This window comes from Elgaria multicarinata, chromosome 9 (genome assembly GCF_023053635.1).
Source record: "Elgaria multicarinata webbii isolate HBS135686 ecotype San Diego chromosome 9, rElgMul1.1.pri, whole genome shotgun sequence".
Lineage (NCBI taxonomy): Eukaryota > Metazoa > Chordata > Lepidosauria > Squamata > Anguidae > Elgaria > Elgaria multicarinata.
The window spans coordinates 72825403-72849012 of NC_086179.1; the positions used below are offsets into that span (position 1 = coordinate 72825403).

A 23610-nucleotide genomic window follows, 5' to 3' on the forward strand; every position below is an offset into this window, starting at 1 on the left:
ACTAAATTGTTTTTTTCGTGAAGTAGCTGTTGCAGTTTTGAAATGATGGACCTTTTTATGCCGGTATAAATTCCGCAGCGTGCATTCAATTCATCATTGAATTGAATGCACGCTGTTGACTATCTTGAAACGGAAGGAAGGAGCCGGCTTTATGATAAATTTGTCCTTTGACTTTGAAAGTTGGCATAAATGGAGCTGTGATGATTTCTGCGCCGAACGACGTCATTTGGAAGCATGAGTTGTATTTCCTGATGTTAGATAGGAAATGCTTTGATTCTGCGGTATATCCGGCAAGCAAAGTTTGTAATGGCTCTGGTGGTTCTCCAAGTTGAGGCAGTTTAATTTTTCCAGCAGCGCAACACATTCCTTTTGTTTCTCCATTAAATTTAAGAGCCTTGCAATAAGGACACACTTCAGTCATAGTGCCGATGAGAACATGCCACCTCAAACTATAATCATCAGCTGGGTTGTACCGGAATGCAAGGCGATTGTAATCGTGTGATTGTTTACCATGGAGTCGTGTTTGACACTGATGTGCTGTTTCTCGTTGACGTCTTTCAGCCACTCTCAGCCTGTCGCGTTCATTCTGTTGAGAACAAAGCAGATCTGAAGTTGTAGAATGCGATTGCTGTGCTCGCAACCGTGCATCCTCAAGTCTGGCTGAACGTTGCTTGGCTGGTTCCTTGGCACGTATTTGAGGCATTCTTTTTCTTTTTTTCTCGTTTGCTGATGCCCGTTCTTCCTCAGTCTGATTTGCAATTTCTCGTCGCAGTGCTTCCGCTCTGCAAGTATGACGACCTAAGTGTGATCTTCTGCAAGGCATTATTTGGATGAAGTAAAGCAGATTGTTTGGTTTTTAAAAAAGGATGTTTTTACGGTGAGGAGGTTAGTGGAAACTCCTGGCAGTTACCTTTCTTCAGAACGTGTAACTGTCACAGGTGTGACATCTATATTCACTCAGCCAATTGTGAGAGAATATGCAAATAGGAGAGGAGGCAGAGGCAGTGGATTGGCCTACTGGTTGGCGATATCACAATGACCTATAAGAGCAAATAGGAGAGAACATGCAAATAGGAGAGAAGGCAGAGGCAGTGGATTGGCCTACTGGTTGGTGATGTCACAATGACTTATAAGAGCAAATAGGAGAGAACATGCAAATAGGAGAGAAGGCAGAGGCAGTGGATTGGTCTACTGGTTGGCAATGTCACAATGACCTATAAGAGCAAATAGGAGAGAACATGCAAATAGGAAAGGAGGCAGAGGCAGTGGATTGGCCTACTTGTTGGTGATGTCACAATGATCAGCAGGACTGGTTTTGAGGAGGCCTATTTCTTCGATTTTTAAGACAAACCTTTGACCCCATAGAGAACATAGTTACATAACAACGCTCGCGTATTCGAACGCAATGCTGTGTCAAAATTTCAAAGCAATCGGTGAAGAACTTTCGGAGATATAAAAGCATGTTTTTACGGTGAGGAGGTTACTGGAAACTCCTGGCAGTTACCTTTCTTCTGAACGTGTAACTGTCACAGGTGTGACATCTATATTCACTCAGCCAATTGCGAGAGAATATGCAAATAGGAGAGGAGGCAGAGTCAGTGGATTGGCCTACTGGTTGGTGATGTCACAATGATCAGCAGGACTGGTTTTGAGGAGGCCTATTTCTTCGATTTTAAGACAAACCTTTGACCCCATAGAGAACATAGTTACATAACAACGCTCGCGTATTCGAATGCAACGCTGTGTCAAAATTTCAAAGCAATCGGTGAAGAACTTTCGTAGATATAACGACAGTAACGAACGGTCTTTTTCATTTTTATTTATATAGATGGCAAGGAGCCACAGTCAAATCCAGGTCCTTGTACAAGTCCCGTGAGACACGTATCTAGAAACGTTTGTGTTTGCTGTGTCATATCACAGTGATAAGAATATGTATAAAATATGTATAAAATGAAAATGTGTAAAATGTAAATGTTGACATCTCATTCAAGTCAGCGAGAGGACAGAATCTGAAACCTTCTTACCGTGAAGCTAGTCGTAATGCACAGAATGGGAGATCTTTCCTGATAAAACATGTTCGGTATTGGACTTTTCCCATGTGTACACAGTGGCAAGGGAATAAGTGTTCTTTTTGGGGATTGAACCTGGAAACTGCAATTCCGAGAACTGTAAGTGCAACCAGGTCCCATCATCACTTGTTGAAGAGAAGGAATCAGATGCAAATTCTGCCTTTATCTCAATTTTTGTTTGGACTACACCGAGCAGCCATATTTGAATAGAAAAGGAGATGATGGGAATGCCATATTTAAAGATATTTAGCTTTACTAGGCCAATCCCACAGCAGTGTTTGCAAAAAATGATTCAAATACTGTGCTTTGTGATCCAAACACAATTTACAATCCCTTCCAACACTACACCCTCCCCTACTGCAAAAATCTGGTACAATTAATTAAATGCTCCTTTTGTGCAAATTCAGTGAAGACAATAGAACAGAAATGATTCAGAAACAATGGTGTTTTGAGGATTGCTCTTTTCAGCTTCTTTGATGTTTATTACGAGCTTTCAAGAGCCACTTGCCTAAATGAATTTAGGGTGTAACAGATACATTCTGTTACACACAGAATGTATCTTACTAGCTTCGTGTGGCGCAGAGCGGTAAAGCAGCAGTTTCTGCAGCTGAAACTCTCCCCATGGCCTGAGTTCGATCCCAGCGGAAGCTGATTTCAGGCAGCTGGCTCGGGTCGACTCAGCCTTCCAACCTCCTGAAGTCGGTAAAATGAGTACCTAGTTAGCTGGGGGAAAGGTAATAACGGCCGGGGAAGGCAACGGCAAACCACCCCGCTATAAGGCCTGCCAAGAAAACGTCAGCGAAAGCTGGCATCCCTCCAAGAGTCAGTAATGACTCAGTGCTTGCACGAGAGGTTCCTTTCCTTTCTTTCCAGATACATTCTTATCTCTAGTGCAGTGGTCTCTGTGTGCTTATAAAGGGAGAACAGAGTGCACTATTTGTGCGGGAGCAGGTTGGATTGGTACATGTGAGTTAATGGGAAACGTGAAAATAAATATCTGGGCTCCTTGGCTTTCTTTGTCATGGGTACATACATTCTATTTATCTGTATAGGCTTGCTAAGGCTGATGTCTAGCACACTGCTGATACTACAAAATGTGTGGTAGTACTACTACTAGTAGAAGTGGCTGGTATTAATATGGGAAGAAAACCAGATTGTGCTTTGCTATGGATGGGTAATAATTTAGGATGGGTCACCTACCCATCCATGCAAGTTTATCTTATTGGGGAATCCACTTGTCAGGCCTGCCTCTTGACCCAGCATTTGTAGTATTCGAGCCCTGTGTGCCTCTTTCTCCACACCCACCACTGCCAATGTGGTGGGTTCATGAGAAGCCAACCTTCAGAAATGGCACCATTTGGAAAAGTACAGCTGTGCATGGTGATAAAGTGAAAGCTGCTTCCTATACTTCGTTCCCCTCCTCATATATAGAGGGAAGAGGCCAGAAAATAGACTCCGTAACTTTGTGAAGCCAGGCATGATGAGAAATTGCATCACCTCTGAAACTTCGCCAGATTTGGGTCTCAAACATGGGGCTGATAGCTTCATAATATTTGTTTGGCTATTTTTTCCAGCCAAAGCTGCAAATATATGAGTCGTACTGAAAGGTGACCCAATTCGGGCAGTTAACGCTAGGGTCTGTGGTCAAAGGCTCAGGTGAACTGTGGCAGGGACCAGCAGGTTTAGTCTCTGTCCTCATGGTGTTTCTGAAAGCAGCTCTTGCTTTTCTCCCTAAGAGTGAATGGTAACTGTTCACTTCTATGGCGGACAGTAAAGCCCCACATTACAAGTGGTTGGTCATGCTGGGTTTTCAGCATTGGTTCTTCTATGGCAGGGGTCCCCAATGTGGTGTGAACAGCGCCTGCAAAGCTCTCCACTCCTGCCCCCTTCAAAAATGTATTTTTTTTTTAATTACAAACAATGTTAAAGAGCAAGGTTCTCTTTAACAGTAAACTTCATATGATATCATTATGCGGGCAGGCCTCAACCAATTTGAAAGGGGGCACTTAACATAGTGGTTTATGACATCATGCCGCACTATGAAATTCCAAACTACAGCTCCCAAGATGCACCTTGATGTTGTGCATGCAAAAAACTTGTATACATGGAACAAGATTTTGTATTTAATGGAGAATTCTCATCTGAGCTCCCATGGACAAATTCATTCCTTTCCAAAGTAAATAATGAATTCACTCAGGGTATGTCTGCCCATCGCTAGCCACCACTGGGCACACAAAGAGTGGTGTTGAACACAAGAACTGAGCATGGCTCTTCTCTTTCCCCACAGTGGAGAACAACGGGGACACCCTTCACCCCATCCAACAAAATGATTGGCACTTTGCTACAATCGGAGAACAAATGAACTCAGATCACCATCATCTTGAATGTCAGGGGAATATATTGTGTGTTTATACTGTTTCTTCATTTCCCTCATATGTTGCTTTTAGATACCAAGGCCTTGTGGGATAACATTATTTATAATCCTGTCACACAAACGCTGGCATGGGAAGCTGCCTGTCCTGTTCACGTCACTGTCAGCCTTTGTCGGCTGATGAAGACTAATGATCAGTGTGTTGATCTAGAGAACACTTCAAATCCTGCTGCAGAGAAAGTAAGCACTGAAGAGCGTGGATGTACACTGGGCATAGCATTTGTGTGGGTGGGCTTGTTGACCAGATTTTGTCACCACCATTGGCTGTCATTCTGAAAGTCTTTGAAGTTTGAGTGAAATTTTATTGTAGTTCTATTTATACCACTATGACTAGCCATCTAAAAAGTTCTTTTACATTCCAGTGGACTACCCACTTAAGTAAAACAACAACATGCAAACAAAGCTTAGATTTCAGTCAGTTTAGACCTGCTTCACTTATTAAAAAGAATTCCTGTGTGGAATTCCTGTGAAACTTGCTTGTAGTCTCTCACGCGTGATATTCATACCCGTGAGCTTTTCATGGGTTGCACATTTGAGCTCTGTGCAGATGACATGCTCTGTGTACCCTGAACATGTCAAGGGGTGGGGTCAGGATTACACCTGCCTCCCCATGCCCAAGCACTGTATTTTATGAACAGAACCATTATTACATAGACAATAGAGTAGACTCGTTCTCTGTTGGTCTTGGAGGCAGGGTGTGAACTAATGCGTGGAAATCACAGGGAAGTGGATTTTGGCTAAATGTTAAGAGCAATTTCCTAATGGTAAGAGCTGTTCAACAGTGGAACAGGCTCTCCTTCACTGGGGGTATTTAAGCAGAAGCTAGATGGCCATCTGTCAGGGATGCTGATGGCCTAGATGAGCTCCAAGATCCTTTCCAACTCTTAAAACAATGTAGGCTCCAATCAGTTACAAAACAGTTGGAATGTGCATAGGGTGTATCCAGAGGGCAGATGCACACACAGTTTTGATGGAGGACCAGCAGGCAGTGACTCCTCCTCCATGCAATCATTGCACAGGACATGTCATCTGCACAGGGATTTGGTGTTCATCAAGTAAACCCAGTGGGTTTGGTTCAGATCACTTTTCAGTTTGTTTGGTAGCTTTTGTACTAGGGGTGTGTCACTTGTGGCCATCCAGATATTGTTGGACTGCAGCTCCCATCATCCCTCACTATTGGCTATGTTGGTGAGGGCTGATGGAAATTGCAATCCATCGAAATCTGGGCTGGGGACACAAGTGGCACCCCCTTGATTCATTCCATTTTAAAATCCTGCAAAAGCTAGGGGTGCTGATGTCTGTCTTTTCAGAGGATGTCAATAAGTAATTATTTGATCAATTTTTTCAATCAGGTGAAATATTCTCGAGTTGATGCACACCCAAGACTTTGCATGAAGGTATATTATTTCATAATAAATAATCCAGCTTTGCTACTTATTAAGGATGTCCCATTCTAGGTGATGGATTATGATTTCTTATACAACATGCTGGCAGAAAATAATTCCCCGTGCCCGCAGTGATCCTTCTCTTCACCACTAATTTGCTAATGGACAGGGTAGAAAAGAAGACCGTTTTAAGCATATGGCTATGCCCTATGCAAAGGCAAGCCAAGGTATTCTTCCTCTGTTTCCCTGTCCCCTCAATGCTCTGTTAAACAAACAGGAATGTCATCATTAGGAAAGCCCTGACAGATAGTTTGAGAAGCAACTGAGGAAGTGAATAGTATATTAGTTCCATCTGAATTATTTAGCTTGCCAGGAACAACTACCTAGTCCCATGGCTGCAAACCTAAACATACTTACATACTCCGATTGAAAACAGAGGGTCTGAGTAACCTTGTTTAGGATTGCACTGAGTGGCCCTGTTCAGAAGACACCTTAAACCATGACTTTAACCATGGTGCTTAAGCCAGAAAGCTGGGCTGTGTTCAGAAGACACCTTAAACCACAGCTTTTACCATGGTGACTAAGGCTTTTTGCCTTAGTCACTGTGGTTAGACGTGGTTTAAGGTGTCTTCTGAACACAGCCTGGCTTTCTGGCTTAACCACCGTGGTTAAAGCCATGTTTTAAGGTGTCTTCTGAACCAGGCCAATGTGTTTGGGTTCTTGGTTCTGGCTGTATGCAGAAAGCTCTTATCTGTAAAGCTCCCGCATGCATACAACTGCATGTGTGGTGACTATTTAAGAAGTTATAATAAATGCAGATAGGTTCGGGGTGGAGCCTTCTGCTGCATTCGTGCATTAAAATAACCAAAAGGATCTTCTCGCCACAATCACAACACTATGTTGTGGTATGTTAGGGTTTTAAGCTTTGTTTTGGGAACCACCTAAAGTGGTTTGGGTATTGGCTGGTATATCAATGCAAATAATTACTCCTGTGGATGTTTGCTTGGACACAAGTCTCATTGTGTTCAATGGTCTTACTCTCTAGTTGAGCATTTAGGATTTAGGATTGCACCCTATTATTTAAGTGGCTGGATTAATCGTACATACCACACTATCATTCTGGCTGGCAGAACTATTCCTGCAGAGATAAAGCTCCAGCTCATTCAGCTTCTTGCATCACTCCAGTGCAATTAAAATTTCAAATTGATTTTTAAAAAATCAGTGTAACTAATCACGTTTTCTTTTAAAACCCGTTTTAGTTTACAACTAACCACAGCTCTTGGGTTAGATGCCCGTTTGCGAATGGAAATTCTCAAGGTAAAAAGTTAGTTATATTTATAAGTACCTTCTTAGGTTCATAATTGATTAATTGGATTAGCACTAGTCATAGCATATTAAACAGCTTAGTCTATAGATATAGAAGGGATTAAAAAAAGAATAGATGTGAAGGGCTATGAATAACAGGGAAAATGTATCCTTTGAAATACAATATTTTCCATGGTGTGAAACCTTTCTTCAAGAATAAATCAAGCATTTCCCAAGCAGGGCAGTTTATGAAATGATACTTCAGAATATAAGAACATAAAAAGAGTCATTCTGGATCAGACCAAAGGTCCATCTAGTCCAGCATTCTGTTCACACAACGGCCAATCAGCTGTCAATGGGAAAACGACAAGTAAGGCATGACTGCAATGGTCACAATTATGCGTGTGTGGGGTCAGTTTTCTTCCTAGGCAGGCTTCATTGGGGTATAGCCCCATGTTTTGTTTTAGTAGGGTGACCAAATTAAAAGGAGGACAGGGCTCCTGTATCTTTAATAGTTGTATTGAAAAGGTAATTTCAGCAGGTGCCCGTTGTATGCATGCAGCACCTGGTGAAATTCCTTTTTCATCATCACAACAATTCAAGCTGCAGGAGTATAGCTAGAGTGACCAGATAGAAAAGAGGGTAGGGCTCCTGCAACTTTAACTGTTGTGATGAAGAGGGAGTTTCACCAGGTGCTGCATACATACAAATGACACCTGCTGAAATTCCCTTTTCTATTCAACTGTTAAAGATGCAGGAGCCCTGTCCTCCTTTTCATATGGTTATACTAGTTTTAGTGCCGATTTCTAGGGGTGTGCACGGACCCCCCCACTCCGCTTCACTTTAAGATCCGCCATTTTCGGATCTGCCCACTCCGCCCCGCCCCCACTCCGCCTGTGCCCACTCCGCTCCGCTCGGAGCTCCGGATCCGGATCGGAGCTCCGGTCCCCCCCCATAGGGGGGGTTACCAGGCCCTGCCGCCATCGCCGCCCATGCGGCGACGGCGGCAGAGCCCGGTAAGGGACCAAGGGGGAGGGGGGCCTTACCTGCCTCCGTCCGCGGTCCGTCACCGTCTTCAATTGAGCCCGTGGTTCCACCAGGAAGTCTGGGCCGCAAGTGCGGCCCAGACTTCCTGGTGGAACCACGGGCTCAATTGGAGACGCTGACGGACCGCGGATGGAGGCAGGTAAGGGAGAGGAGGGCAGGGGGCGTTACCGGGCCCTGCTGCGGTCGCCACATGGGCGACAGTGACAGCGGCAGGGCCTGGTAAACCCCACTTACCTTTCCGGCGGAGCTCCGGATCCGCCTTCACCTCGATCCTCTTCGCCACGCTCTGCCGACCCCCCAATCCTCTTCGCCTCCGCCTTAAGGGCAGGCGAAGCCCCCCGCTCCGCTACTGCTTCTCCGGTCCGATTAGAAGCGGAGCACATCCCTACCGATTTCCCAGGCATGTGAATATTCAAAAAAACAGTTCTTTTTAGATGTGCAGAGTAACCACAACCAGACCCTATGCCCGTTCAACCAGGAAGAAGGCTCTCATAGGATATGGGCTTTAGGGCTGAACTGAATTAGGGGTGTGATTTGTGAAAGCTTTCAAACTTGAAAAAAATGCCACTCCATTAGGTGATTGGGGGAAGAGTCTTACAACTAAAATTATTTTGTCATTCAGAACGATGACAATATTTCCTGCCCTCAACCTGAATTGGCTACATTGTGTTACCACAAAGCCAATTCAGCAGCCGGAGGGCAGAAAACACCACCCTCACTCTGAATTTGCTTTGGGCGGTTGATCATGCTGCCAAATCTGATCAGCTACATGCCACCATGATTCCATCACACTGACTACTTGATAAGTCAGTGGCTAAGCCATTGGGCTGTTGAGATGTCGTCAATGTGAAGATGCCCTTCTCTGAAAAACAAATAGTGCTGAAGCAGCTGTTGATTAGGTAGAATTATTACTAAAGACCGGGTTTTGGGGGGACATTTTTAGGGCAGGCTGAAACCTTTGCAAACATTCAGATTTCTAGAAAGATATGAGTCTTGGCTCTCCTAAGCACTGTTTGAGAGTTAAGCTGGTGAGGAACAGGACAGGTAAGGTAGGAGGAGTGGGAATAATGATAGGAGGGGCTGTCAGGAAGGGTGAATTGCATGATCTTTTGGCATTCACTAAAGTGGATAGGAAGGAGCTAGCGGGTTTCGAGTACCAGCAAAATGTCACAGAGGTCTGGGCAAAGATTTCATCTACATTCATGATTGAAGTTCAAGTTCCTACATGACATTTGCAAATGCACTTCCATGGGTAGTTCTTAAATTAGAAGGAGTGGCTTTTAGGTGTTGGAAATTCAGAAATCAGGGGATGCAGCTCTTTGGTTTAGAAATGAAGCTCTAAATGGAATGGAGTGTTGGATCTGGAGCTGCAAGGCCTGTGTTCAGATTCCGTCTCAAGCATTGATTCATGGTGTAACATTGTGGAAGCGATTAGCTTCAGTCTCCTACTTGTAAAAATAGAGTAATAATGATCCACCGTAACATCGCTCTTGTGAGCATTGATGAACTATGGACATTTTGTTATCAGCTCTGAGCGTTAGTGATGAAGGTGCTGTAAATCAAAACAGTATCAAATGATGACGATGCAAACATCTGCAGTTCACATATCAATGTCACAAATGGATTTCCCCCTTCTGTTCCAGCTTGGGAAATGAGACATGCTGTGATGGAAGAACAGATAGAAGTTTCCTTCACATCACACACCAAAGCACAGTTCTCAGTCCTTGTGTGTAACAGGACTGAGTCGTCTTCATGCAACCCTACTGGGATACACCAGTCAGTCTCAACGGTTTGTGCGGCGTTTTGTTTCTCAAAAGCTCCTAAGTGAACCCAGTATGTTCAATATATGCCTGTCAGTGTCACATCCTCTTAATGCCAAAATGTTGAGAACTTCCTGACTGTTAGAGCAGTATGACAATGGAACCAGTTACCTAGAGGGGTTGTGGGCTCTCCCACAGTAGAGGCATTTAAGAGGCAGCTGGACAGCCATCTGTCAGGGATGCTTTAAGGTGGATTCCTGCATTGAGCAGGGGGCTGGACTCGATGGCCTTGTAGGCCCCTTCCATGTATCTCAGTAGAAAGCATCTACACACTTCATATGAGCAGTAAATGCTGAAGCACAGGTTCCTATAGCCATACCTCCAAGGAGAGTCCAAACTTTCAGGTACTTGTGATGCTCCATATCAGGAAACCAGTTCCAGCAGTTTTCTTCTCCACCAGGAACAGTTTTTTTTTGGTAAGCTCTTAAATGCCCATTCAAGACCAAGCCCCCCCCCCCCACAATACTTTGCATTACAACAGGGAATAATACATTGTTGTTGAGAAAATTCATTTCCCCTCAGCTACTCTGAGGACTAAACACAGAGGGAACAAGGACATCTGGGGTGGGTGGGGGTGGCAAAAGACATCAGCATCCCTGCTAGTAAAAAAGTGTCCCTGAGAGCCCTGGGTTCACTACTACCTATGACTACACCAAAACCTAAAGCAACTTCTTAATTGCCCAAAATATTGAAATAACAAGCTGCTACAGTAAATACTACTGGATTATTATAACCAGGCTTTACCATGAAATGGGCCATTTATCCCACCCTCCCTCCTTTAAAATCCTCAGCTTGTCATTATGGAACTGGTGTGTTCTACACAACTCCATGAGGTTGGGAAATTGTATAGATCTTGGGACAATGAGTTCCCAGGTTTGGTTTTCAAATAGTTTCCTTCGCATCCTCTCACAGGGACTTTATAATGAACAATTGTTTCCACACAGAGAGCTCAGGAAGAATGGGTTTCCTAATAATAGTTCTAGGTTGTGGTGTGTTTCTTAAAGCCGCCCACATGTCTCCCTAAATGCTTGACTGACCATAGATTGCTACACTTGGGTTTCCAATGTGGTTTTAAAAGGAAGTACAAAACGAGTATTGGCCACTGAGACCCAACTCCAAATTAATATGGATAAAACTGTGATTCACTGCTAACTTTTTACCTCAGAAAAGCTTCTTAATTTGGAGAAGGAGACCGTCACGATGACAACATTGCAATCAGATCTTCCAGAAGTGATTATGTTCTCTCTTACCTGTCTTGGGACAATCTAGCACTGCCTTCCACAACTGGGTGCTCCAGATGTGTCTGACTATATCGCATGATGAGTGATGGGATTTGTAGTCCAATACATCTGGCGGGTACCTGGTTGGGAAAAGTTGGTCTAGTGGCTGAGGGCCAGAAGAGGCATTATTTTGGATTAGTATTTTGCAATAGAAATTGCAGGTGTCCCGTCCCCCCACAATCTGTCTTCAGGCTCATAGCATGGTGGGTGGGAGGAGAGAGAAAAAATGGCTAAGGCCCCTACATTAGTGTCCCAATCTGGATCAGGCCCCTCTGTGCCTACTCCAGCAGCTTGCTACTGTATGTCCTTAAACTAATGTTTGTTTTATCCCTGAGAAACAGCGTCCCATGATTTACTGCAATACCAACGTGCCCACTTAGTGGCCTTTATAAATTGCAAGATCAGTTTCCAAGAATGAGGAAACCAAACATTTTGCAATGCATTTACACTTAAGTGATCAAGTTATTAGCATGCTTGTGGGAACTGGTCTTCAGACGACTCTAACAAAAGTGGTTAGGCCGCTCTTGAGTCATTCTCTTGTTGGGTGGGTGTTTCAGCCTATTTGTGTCCCTCGACAGTCCACATGGCTTAGAAGAAGTGACACAAATTAGCAGCAGCTGCCCAACCCACACAGCCAACATCCCATAGTAAATGGAGAACTGTCCGCCAAGAAACAAACGATACTTGCCTCTCTCTAGGACACCTCCCTTAGTCCCCGCTTGACACTACTCTGCAGGAAGCTGCTTCATTGAACAAGCCACATAATGTACACTGTTGTGTTTTCTAAGACACAACAATGAGTGGCACGGCCAAAAGAGGAAAAGGAGCAAGATTTCACTTATATCTCTTGCCTTGAGGCTGATTTGCCTTTGTCTTTTTCTAGGGTGGCTTAAATTCAACATCTGTCAACATTTCAGGGGAAACATGTGGCTCAAACATCTGCATTCAGGTATGCCTTCTGTTTTTAAGACTCAACATGCAAATAACAGCCAGCAGGGTAAGCATCATTTCTTCCTCCTTCCCTGCTGCTTCTGACTGTAGTATAGCTGAGGCGTGCAAAGAACATGATGAATAGTTAAAATGTGCTCCCGCTGCACCCAAACGGTGCTTTAATAAATTATTTGTGGTCTTGGAAAAAGAAAAAAGAGCCCCCTAGGAAACAGCCTGTGAATGCCCAAACACCATGTTTAATCTGTTCTTTAGAATCTTTCCACCAAATGTTTGCAGCTCCAATGAAAAGGGTGTTTGAAAGAATAATCCATTGACATCATTTTTAAAACGCATTTTAAAAACGCATCATTTTTTAAAACGCATTTTAAAAGTCTTGAGCCGACAGAAACTAAGCAAGCTGGAAGATCACAAAGAGAGGACATGGAAACGGTGGATATTTTAAGGGTCAAAATCTAGTTAGCGCAAGGGATTCAAGCTGCTGCTGCCGCCTGTGCTTTCTTATAGTCAGTAGTAGGGGTGTGCTTTGGATTTGGCTAAATTCTGAACCAAAGTGGGAAAGAGTTGGGCGATATCCACATCAAAACAAGGCTCCCCCAAAGTTGAACCCTTCCAAAGCATTGTTAGCAATTTGGATTGGGAGGGACACAGAGAGCTAGACAACCAACCATGAGTTGGTTATAGGCAACTGTGGCTGAATTATTAATTCACAGTGTGTTGACTAACTTGTCCCCCACCCTCCCTCCTCCTCTCAATCCTCCTGCTTATATCCCATCATCCCTTCCTGCTGAAAAGAGAATTCTGCCAGCTTGAGTAGAGCAGTATTGGCAGCTGCCACTTTGACCGCTCTTGCCTAGCGACTCTGTAGCCAATGAAAATAACCAATGGTACCCTCCGTATGACACGATAACCAATGGTGGTTTAAATAACCCACTCTGCATATTGTTGGTTATTTACATGGTTATTTTGACAAAATAACCCACTGTGGGTTAAAAAAAATCCTGCCAGAGAATGTTAAATAACCCATCGTGGGTTATCATGTCATCCGGACCCAGTCAGTGTGTCTTCAGAAATGGATAAATTTCTCCCAAAGCTCTCCGTAGAAAGAAAACACCAGGGTGGGGAGGAGGAGGAGGACGGGGTGCAGTTTTGTGACTGGTGGCTTTAGCTTCTATTCACAGTAGACAGTTTTTATCAGGGCTCTTCAGTCCCAGTGATTTGGGGGAGGGATATTGAAGTAATATGTTGCAAGACTGATCCAGTGTTCAGTGTACTTTGCTAGTTCTGGAGCAGAAATGTTAAAAACAAGGTTTTTGTGGAGTCTCTTGGACCGAGGGTGGGGGGAAGGTATAGCATTCGGTGCTTGCTTGAATGCTCCTTATCCATTGCCCATCCCAGTCCTATTGCACTTTCTGTGACTTTGGTGCCAACTGAGCAGAAAGCAGCAACAACAAAAAGCCTCAAGCTGCTTTTTATTCATAATAACTCCCTAGTCCCTGCACTTGTCCTTCGCAAAGGTTTCTGTGTTGTATACCATTTTCATAAAGTTGTCAGCAAGGAACATGGAGGATTAAGCATATCCCTTTTTGGAAACTCCAAAACTTTATAGTAGGGGTGAGCAGCTTCAGCCAATCTGGAGGCCAGTTTTCAGTCCACAGATTCCCAGAGACTGCACTCCTGCTGCTGCTCCACCCACAGTGTGCACGTGGGGACGGGGGATGGTATTTGGCAGCAAGCAACTACGGGGATTCAAAACGACCAAATTTAGCTTGAATACAAGCTAAATTTAGTCCTTTTGTGTCTCTGTGGCCAAACCGCTGGGACCCCCTTCAGACAACACGCTAAACCATGCTGCTAAACCACAAAATGGTTAACAGAGTGCTTAACCATGGTTTATGGTGTCATCTGACATACATTTTCCCTAACCATCTGCCCCATTACCACTAACCACATTATGCAGCGTGGTTAACGAAAATTTAACCACAAAAGGGTTAAATGTTGTCTGAAAGCATTCCACATGTGGTTAGCATTAACCACAGCTGAACATTGTTAAACTAACCACAAAGCCCAGAGTGTTGTCTGAACCAGGCCTGGGTGGTTTTTTTGCCACCACACTGTTGAATTTCAGGAGCAGCAGGAGTGACAGGAGCTGCAGTCAAAGACTGAAGGCTCACATGTTGTCCACCTCTACTGTAAAGGTTATCCTTGTGCGCACGTGTGCACACCCCACCCCCACACACCTGCGACAACTATTCTTCAGAAACCTGGCAGGCCTGTTCCCCTCAGGAGGGTCCCTTATACCTGCAATTTTCATCCAATTTTGCCAAGGAAGAAAGACGTTGTTTGCAGTTTGCTTAAAAATAAAACAAAATTTAAAGGTGTTTAGCACAAAGGAACCTCTGTGCATTTATTTTTCTTACATTTGTCTCATCTCCTCACATGCCTGGAAATGCCATCCAATTCTGTCAAACAAAACAAAAAAAATCCATTGTTGATTTCCAGTGATAGTCAGTGGGAGGCGTGGAAGCTTTGGATGTCTGAATGGAGATTCAAATTTGTCCCTGAGTTGGAGTGAACATATTTGTGCCTCCCCTAAGGTAATCCCAAGTCTGTAGCAGAACAACACAAATGAGGTTTAGTTTTTAGGGAGCAACTTCAGTATTTATGTTCATGGTAACTGTAGCAGCAGTTTCTCTTAATCAAAGAAGTTGATCAGACGAAAGGAGATTTTGAATCAGTTGGCCTATATCTTGGTTGGCAACAGTGATCTGTGCTGGGACCAGTGCTTTTTAACACAACTATAATTAATTTAAACAAACCGTTTCCTAATGGGCTGTACTATTCTTTTTTAAAATATCTATATCTATATCATCTGTGGATACATGCTTTAAAAAGTCCTCATTTTTAATTCTGTAATGGTCTATTTAGAGGAAAATAACCTTTCCCTCTTTTCTTTTTTAAGGGTTGGAGGACAGATGTGGACTATTCTATTCCTTCATACATTTGTAATCTTCCATGCAGTAAGTGCTGATAATAATATGGCTGTAACATAAAAATGAATAATATAAACCTTGGGTCTGCACAGCAGAAGTGATTCTCATGGCCATCACAGTACTGTGACCATCTTTTGGTCTGCAGGTTTCCTTTTTAAGCCTACTCTTGGGTCCAGTTGACAGATGCAGTGTGACCACGTGTTCACACCTGAAGTGTGAGGGGGCAGCACTGGGGTCTTAGCAGAAGATGCCCTATGAGGTGATGCCTCCCATGAATAGTATATATGTAGCTGCTGGGATCTTCACAGTGGTAGAAGCTGGAAATAGTGTTGCTGCCATCACAAAAATCTCTGTGAGCATGTATAAATCAGCCTGGAAGAGGCGTTGGTTCAAACAAATGGCACCTTCACACAAACAAGCATGTTCTGGCTACAAACACGATAGCAGGCCTGGCAAGAATGCCAATTGGAATTGGCCATTGAAGGATATAAAATGTTGGAATTAACATAACCAACAAAGTGTCCCACTGTGAAATGAATTACAATACTGAGTGCAAGGCCTTCCAGGCTTTAAAAGACTCATGGTGCTGTTATGTGGTATCCTATCTGTTGGCCAGATGAACTGAGGGGAAAAGGTGCAAATGTTTTTGGGGTGTGTGTGGAGGACCCTTGTTAGGTCAGTTTGACCCCAAAATCCTACAGTGCATACCCCCCTCCAGCCTTCCACCCCACACCCCCATTCTAGCAGATTAAGGAGGAGTAATGCTAATGGACACTTGGAAAGAGTGAGGGAAAACAAAAGAAATGAAAATGAGAGCAGGTGGCTTGATAAGAACCATTTAGTGTTATTTGTTGACTGGACAGCTCATGGTTTGAGGGAACTTCTGGTAAAGTGCCATCTCTAGTGGGCTTTTTTCTACAATGGCAGCAGCATTACAATTTGTGGGGGACACTTACAAGAAGCCACTCGCCATTTTATTTATCCACAATGCCCCAAATCTAGTGTCACTCTGAGGCATTGTGGGTAATTAAAATGGTGAGTGGCTTGAAGATCCAAAGGCTAGTGATAGTGGGGTGGGGTGGGGCAGCATGGCTCGTGACAGCAGTGAGCCCCATTGGGGCACTGAAATCCCAGCCACTGCCTGGGGGTACCAGTTGCTGATGCAGGCTCTGTTGAGTGAAACTGTTAGCCTAAATTTTTATTTTCAGCCATTTCTTTGCTATTGTTAAGGATTAAGGCAATCATTACATGAAATGTTCTAATGGAAAGAACTCGGATATTAAGACACTCCTTATTTTCAAAGGTGGATACTGAATACTAAATGAGGACATTTTTCTTTTCTAGCCTCTTCTACTCAGAGTCAAGAACAGTATGAAAAGTCCTTAAGTATCCTATCTATAGTAGCATTACTTGTCATACTTGTAACCATGATGGCTCTCCTTGGACACAAACTTTTGCCAGGTACTCATCCATGTAAAGAAGAAAACATAAAATCTAAGAATGAATTCACGTTGCAGGAGAGAGTAAGAAATACATGCTTGTTTATTGCAGTACATAGAGATAATAATAATAATAATAATAATAATAATAATAATAATAATAATAATAACTATAGTAGGATACAAGTTCCTGGTTGAGAGTTTCTGGTTATGCAAGTTCTGAGGATTTTCAGCCCTGGCTTGGGGCTCATCTACACCAAGCAGGATATTCTACTATGAAAGTGGTATGAAAGCAATATATAAAAGGCAGGAGCCACACGACTGCTTTATAGTGGTACTGAAGTGCACTGACAACTGTTGGGGGCCAGGACACATCTACACCAAGCAGGATATAACACTATGAAAGCAGTATGACAGAGGTATATGGTATGTGTCAATGGGCCCCAACAGTTGTGAGGGCACTTCAATACCGCTATAAAGCAGTAGTGTGGCTCCTTCCTTTTATATACCGCTTTCATACCGCTTTCATAGTGGAATATCCTGTTTGGTGTAGATAAGCCCTTAGAGTGATTTGGATATTATTACAAGCCTTGGCACATGGATGGAGCAGTGCATCCTTCAGTCCTTTGTGTTTTTACACACTGATGTCCAGAGAAGAACTGCCATAGCAGAAATGCACAAGCTTTGTGAAAATCAGTAGTGTTTGCGTCTCGGCTAAGCAAGTTTCCCTTTGGACATTACAATGATAGCACAAGGCACTTACTCATGCACCTGCTGGAGCATCTCATAACTTCCCGAGCTGTTCCCTGTACAAAGTGCTCTTTGTTCTGATTGTTCTGCACTTATAATGGGTTTTGTGTGAAGCCTATTTATAGCATGTTTGATTCTGTTCCAGTAGCAGTAAAATTGGTTGCTTATGAATTAAGAGGAAGTACAGGGCAAGGGTTGTAACAGTAAAAGGATGACATGCATCTCCTTGCTATAAATGTCCATTTAAACAGAGGAAGTATCAGACAATAATAATTGCCTTCATCTGCACTCCATGGCTGTTCTGCAACCTTAGTAATTCATGTTGTATAACAAATATGCCCAGCCCCTCTTCCACGGATAAATACAGCTTTCATTTTGTTGAGGTAGTTAAGCGAGCACATAGGCATGTACAACCCCCTGCATTGAGCAGGGGGTTGGACTCGATGGCCTTGTAGGCCCCTTCCAACTCTGCTATTCTATGATTCTATGATTCTAAGTAGCTGAAAGGAGACAGTCCAGAGATGAGTTCATGATGGCTGGTCATAGGAGATCTCCACATTGAAGCAAAAATGCTGCACCCAAAATTTCCGATCATAGGGCTTTTTCTTCTGGAGTCTTTGCGGGATTACGATCAGCACAATACACACGTTTCCCCCACTTTGGGGGTATGTGTGTTGTTTGCTTGTTGTGAGAGTTCCATGTGTTCTATTTATACAGCCACTAGATGATGCTGTGATATTGCATGATACTGGAAATATTACTGCATTTTTGGTGAGTTAAAACTGGCCAGATAAAGCTTTAAAATTACAAGAGAGGCACTGGAGGTTGACAATGATGTGAAAAGTACTGATAAACCTCTGTGAGTGACCGACCACGAGAACACGATAAAAGCTTCATGTGAAGAGGGCCGTCATCTCTGGGCTGAGTGACAGTCTTGAGGAGATGTGACAAGTGAACTCAGATTTGCCTAACTATTGAATTCCTTGTGTACGCTTCATTTCCCCATTGGGTTAATAGAAGACTTCGAAATCAGGAGGTTTTGCAACTTGCATGTATTTTCTTTGCTGGACACTTTTTTAAAAGTAAGAAATCTACTTTTAAATTACATAATGTACATAATGTACATAATGTTGATCAAGCTATCTTTAAGTTAAAACATAGTTTTATCATTAAAACAAAATCCCATTCTCCTACAGCCCGAATTAATCATACCAAGAGCAATGTAGAACATCTAGAACAATCTCTCTTCAACAGACAATAAAATCTTGTCTTTGTGATGCAACCTCCAGAGTTAATTAAAATAATAGATTTGGATTAAACAACAGACTTTGACAGAACATTGTAAGCCTTTCAGCAAACTAGAAATGTCCAACTTAGAGAGTCAGGGCAAATTGTTGTTGTTGTTGTTGTTGGCGGCAGTCTCAGGGCTTTTGTATCCGATATAATTTAGCCCCATACTCTTACATTCCCCTATTTTGTTTTCCCTCCCTCTTCGTTGCTCACTCAACAAGAATTTCAACACTAAGGCATCCACTAATAGATAGGCTTACTCTAGAGGGCTTGAGACAACAGTGCTCCAAGTCTTGTTGGTGTGATAATACATGTTAGAGAACACCATAGTGACTTCTCCTTCATATATTTTATGCCAATCGTAAACAAAAATTATACAGACTGATGGTATTGCAGTCTGCCCCCATATTAATTATTTGGGTCAGCGGTTATGCTATTTTAAAACACATTACTTCAATAATAAATTCACTGTGATCATTGCTCTGACAGTTACATTTCCAAACAAGGTCTAGCAGAGTACACAGGGCAGCTTTGCATGGTAGAGGAACAACAGAATTGATTCCTGCGTCTGTTGTTGCATTTCTGGGAAGGAGATGTGCAAGCTGTAACCTCATCTCCTTGTAAAGAAGGTATGCAAATACCTTCTTCTCACATTACAAAACCACTAAAAAATGAAGTGAGTAAAACTTGTTCCGTCAAACATAGAACAGTGAAAGAGCATTCCTGATACCCTACTGGATTTCGTCACTTAATTAGAACACATCCAGTCACAATTAGAAATAATGGGCTGATTCACATATGTGTTAACTGCCTCCAGGAAGTCATTACTTGATTTATCACATGAAGTACAGCTGAATTCCAAGTTTCCTCCATTAAAAAAACACATATGCCAACACATTTGGGTTTGAAGTGATGAGTGGTAATACTTAAGCCATGTTTATTTTGTTTGATCTGCAAAGGCTGTTCCACCCATCCAAGCCACCTTTAGATGTTGCAGCCTGTGGATGATGTACATGGATGAATGAAATCACTCTGTATTTTCACACAGCTTCTACAAGCCAAGTTGAGTGAATCTCAGCATGTAGCTCAATCCACTGTAGATAGATAGATTTCATTGATCAGCACCTTACATGTACATCAACTTACACACAACACACAGAATATACAGAAACTCAAAACTCACATACTTTGATATGATCTCAGAGTGGACTTCTTTAGATTAAAGGGAAATCATGTTTTCTTACTGGCGTTTTGCTTCCTGCTTCCCTTCCGCAATTGTAATGAGATGAATTACATGGAAGGAGAGGGGCGACCACATGGTCTGTAATCAAAAACTTCCCTGCTTATATACTTGAATAGGACAGCAGCCTCTAGAGGGTGATTTGTAGTGCAACATTGGCTGCACACAGTAGGGAATCCAGAGATATATCAGAATAATCTGGATATCAAAGGTATTTTTTAAAACAGGATAACTGGGGGAAGGAGCAGGAGATGTGTAGGAGGGCTCACAATGTCATCAAAATGCCCCACAAAACTCTGTGAGTAGCCAGTCACGAGTGTGCTATAGATCGCTCATATAAAGAAGCCCAGTATTATTTATTTATTTCATTTCTATATCGCCCATTAGCCGAAGCTCTCTGGGCGGTTCACAAAAATAGCCGGAATAGTACTATTTTACTAAAGGTTTGTGTCCAGCACTAGCAGGTGTACAAAACCTGGCCACCTTATCTGATCAGAAAAGAGAGAGGCAGTGCAGTATGGTAGTCAGAGTGTTGGACTGAGAGTCGGGAGATCTGGGTTCTAGTCCCCACTCAGCCATGGAAGCTCACTGGGTGTCTTTGGGCCAGTCACAGGCCATAGCTAGATGGGGCTTTATCCCGGGGTGAACCCCGGGATCATCCCTGTGTGTCCACATGATGCACAGGGGATCCCAGGATCAGGGAGGGATGATCCCTCCCTTGCCCCAGGATCTCACCCTCACTTTTGGCCCTGGTTTTTCCGCAGTCCCGGGTGCCATGGGTTGACCTGGCTCCGTGCGATTCCTGATGAGGAGCCGGGAGGAGTGCTGCGCCCATTGGGGGTAAGGTGGGGATGGAGCGGGGATTTTTTTTTAAAAAAAAATGCTTACCTTTTGCGCACGAGCGTTCATGCGCTGCTGTTCCTTTAAAAAAAATGGCGGGCGCGATGCTTCTCCTTCTGAGATCATCACATGTAAACAGAGGAGGGGTCTCGCATTAAACACAATGCGAGATCTTCCCTCATCCGTCGTGGGATAACAGGTAGGTCTAGCTAAGGCCACAGACTCTCAGCCCAACCTACTTCAAAAGGTTATTCTTGTGGGTTTGAAAAGGAGAGGAGGATTATGTATGCCACCTTGGGTCCCTTGGAGGAAAAAAGGTGGGATATAAATGCAATAAATAAAATAAATAAATAAAAAGAACAAAGATAACATTCATTTGTACTGCCAGGCATTTTTTTTTTAAAAAAAAATAGGGTGTAATAAAAGCACAGCAAATTTCTCTATAAAAAAGAACAAAATAACAATATAATAAAACTTATATCAATATGTCCTGAAGGCACACTGGATTGGGCATGTAGCTGTGTGTCAGACAGAAGACAACATGAGTGAAGCAGGGTGTGTGGTTTAGAGAGTGTTGTATTAGGACTGAGGAAACCCAGGTTCCTGTCACCTTCAGTCATGAAGCTCACTGGGTGACCTGTGCCCAGTCATCATCTTTCAGCCTAACTACCGTGGGAGGTTGTTGGGAAGGTAAAACCGCCAGGGGAGAAAGCTACGTACACTGCCATGGTGGCTGTTATTGAGGGAGGGTCAAGATATCAATATGATGAAGAATTAAATTACTGAAGCAGATATTAACTGATAACATGTATTTTTCAGTTTATCATAGAAAGAAACATGAAGAGAAAAGTGCAGCACATATAAAATCACAGAGGTGGGCATGTGTTCTTTTTCTATGGTCTCCTGACATTCTGAAGACTCTTTGCTTTGAAGCCAAATTACTGATTTAGATGTCGACATAACATCGGCCCTCTTCAGATGTTCACCAAATGGAAGTGTATAGAGGAGAAGGGGAGGCACACTCTGGCCCCACCATGTCTGCCCCTGATCTCCCCATGTTGACAGGGGAGGTCTGAAGAAAGGCTGTAACTGCATTTGGCTGAATGTACTTATAGTACTCCACAGGAACGAAAACTATCTGCAGTCAAATTCACAAAGGCAAAAATATAACCAACATATGGATATGATTAATAGAGATTTCAAAAAGTATAATCTGCAGACAAGTTCTAAATTATTGATTTTCAGTCAAGTTAGAAATGCTTTTGGTAATTTCATTGTATGAGTGGACTAAGTAACCTCTAAATAAATGTATCAAAATTAGGATTTGTAATCACCTCCTGCTATAAATTTATTTTCTCCATGTAGAATAATGTAAGGCCTCTGTTCATTTTTGGTTAACACTGTTCTGAAGATAGATTTGAGGCGTATATCTTTCCACCAGCCCTTGCCTCACCAAAATGTCACATGTTGGACATTTGTTGTGGTTGGTTTTAAGAGATAATTAATTGATAGCTTAAGTCATTTCAAAGTCCATGACTTATTGCTTAAGTTGGGAAGACAAGACTTAATTTTAATTATGTTTAAGGAAGATAATTAGAGTCTTTCTGTTTCTCTGTGAGAAAACTGATTTAGTAAAACTTGTTAAATAAATAACCAATTACCTCCAGCCAATTGCTCCAACCTTTGACCTAGAAATGTCAGCCTAAAAAGGCTCTCGCAAATAGGGTCAGAAGACGATTTAGATAATGACCTTTTATCTCGACTGCAGGATTTTGTGCACAAAGCCCTGTCTCGATCTCATTACAGTTACAATCCTCACACTTACTTGGGAGTGAAGTCCCATTGAACTTAGGGGGCTTACTTCTGCATAGAATTGAACTGCACAAGTGCCTGGGTTAAATATGTGATTTAAAAATGCTTTCCTGTGGTTCATTGAAATGTGTGATCTTCTTGAGTTGGTGAAAGTGTAGAAGTACATAAATAGAAAAGCTGTTACAGCTAATTGTGCACCCATGCCGTAGATCACTAGGGTTGCAATGCACTACTTATCTGAGAAGTCCCATTGAACTTAGGGAGTCTTATTTCTGAGTGGACAGGCTTAGAGTTGCACTGAAAGTATTTGAAAGTTTCTGTTTTGTAGCAATCAGATGTTCCTGCCCCCTGCCAGTCTCTTTACAACAGATGCGTTGATGCCCAAGCCTGCCCTTGTATATTACTTACATTAACTGAACAGGTGAATTTGTGCTTGGGACAATGATTATGTGATTCTACTGTTTTATACACAGTTTGGTTTATGAAAGAATCACTTTAACTAAGTTGTTGCTAGAATTGCCAGACCTGACCAGAAAAACATATAACTTGGCTTGTTCCTCTACCTTTACCAAGCAGCTTGATCTGCTAAAATTAGCAGGTGAAACTTTGCAGGGCATGGGAATAAGCATGATTAGTCTTACTGTGACTAATGTTCAGTATCATTCTGATGTCAAGGAGGCCTAATAGTGACATACAAATTTGTCCTATCCATAAGGTGATTGGGGCAGCAAAATGGGACCTCCTAGTCCCCAAATATGGAGACATCATTTCACCATTGGATTGGAAAGACGGCCGAATAGAACTCTACTGGGTACCTTTAAGGGTATTCCTACTGTCTTTCATTGCTCAGAAGCAGGGATGGAAATATTCACATATTTCCAATTATCTGTTTAATGTAGCTTAACTCTGCTTCTTAGAATGAACCTTCACTAGTCACTCAGAAGTTGCTACCTGGTATAAG

General features: G+C 42.8%; 1 protein-coding gene across 1 annotated transcript in view; it reads left to right on the forward strand.

The window, feature by feature from the left end:
• Window positions 1-23333, forward strand: part of IL17REL (interleukin 17 receptor E like) — a 36276-nt gene extending 12943 nt beyond the window's left edge. The window contains exons 7-14 of the mRNA XM_063135012.1: window positions 4517-4680; window positions 5853-5897; window positions 7145-7202; window positions 9881-10026; window positions 12221-12286; window positions 15248-15305; window positions 16623-16801; window positions 23226-23333. Of these exons, the coding sequence (XP_062991082.1) occupies window positions 4517-4680; window positions 5853-5897; window positions 7145-7202; window positions 9881-10026; window positions 12221-12286; window positions 15248-15305; window positions 16623-16801; window positions 23226-23333 (824 nt within the window). The remainder of the gene's footprint in view (window positions 1-4516; window positions 4681-5852; window positions 5898-7144; window positions 7203-9880; window positions 10027-12220; window positions 12287-15247; window positions 15306-16622; window positions 16802-23225) is intronic.
• The last annotated feature ends 277 nt before the right edge of the window (window positions 23334-23610 follow it).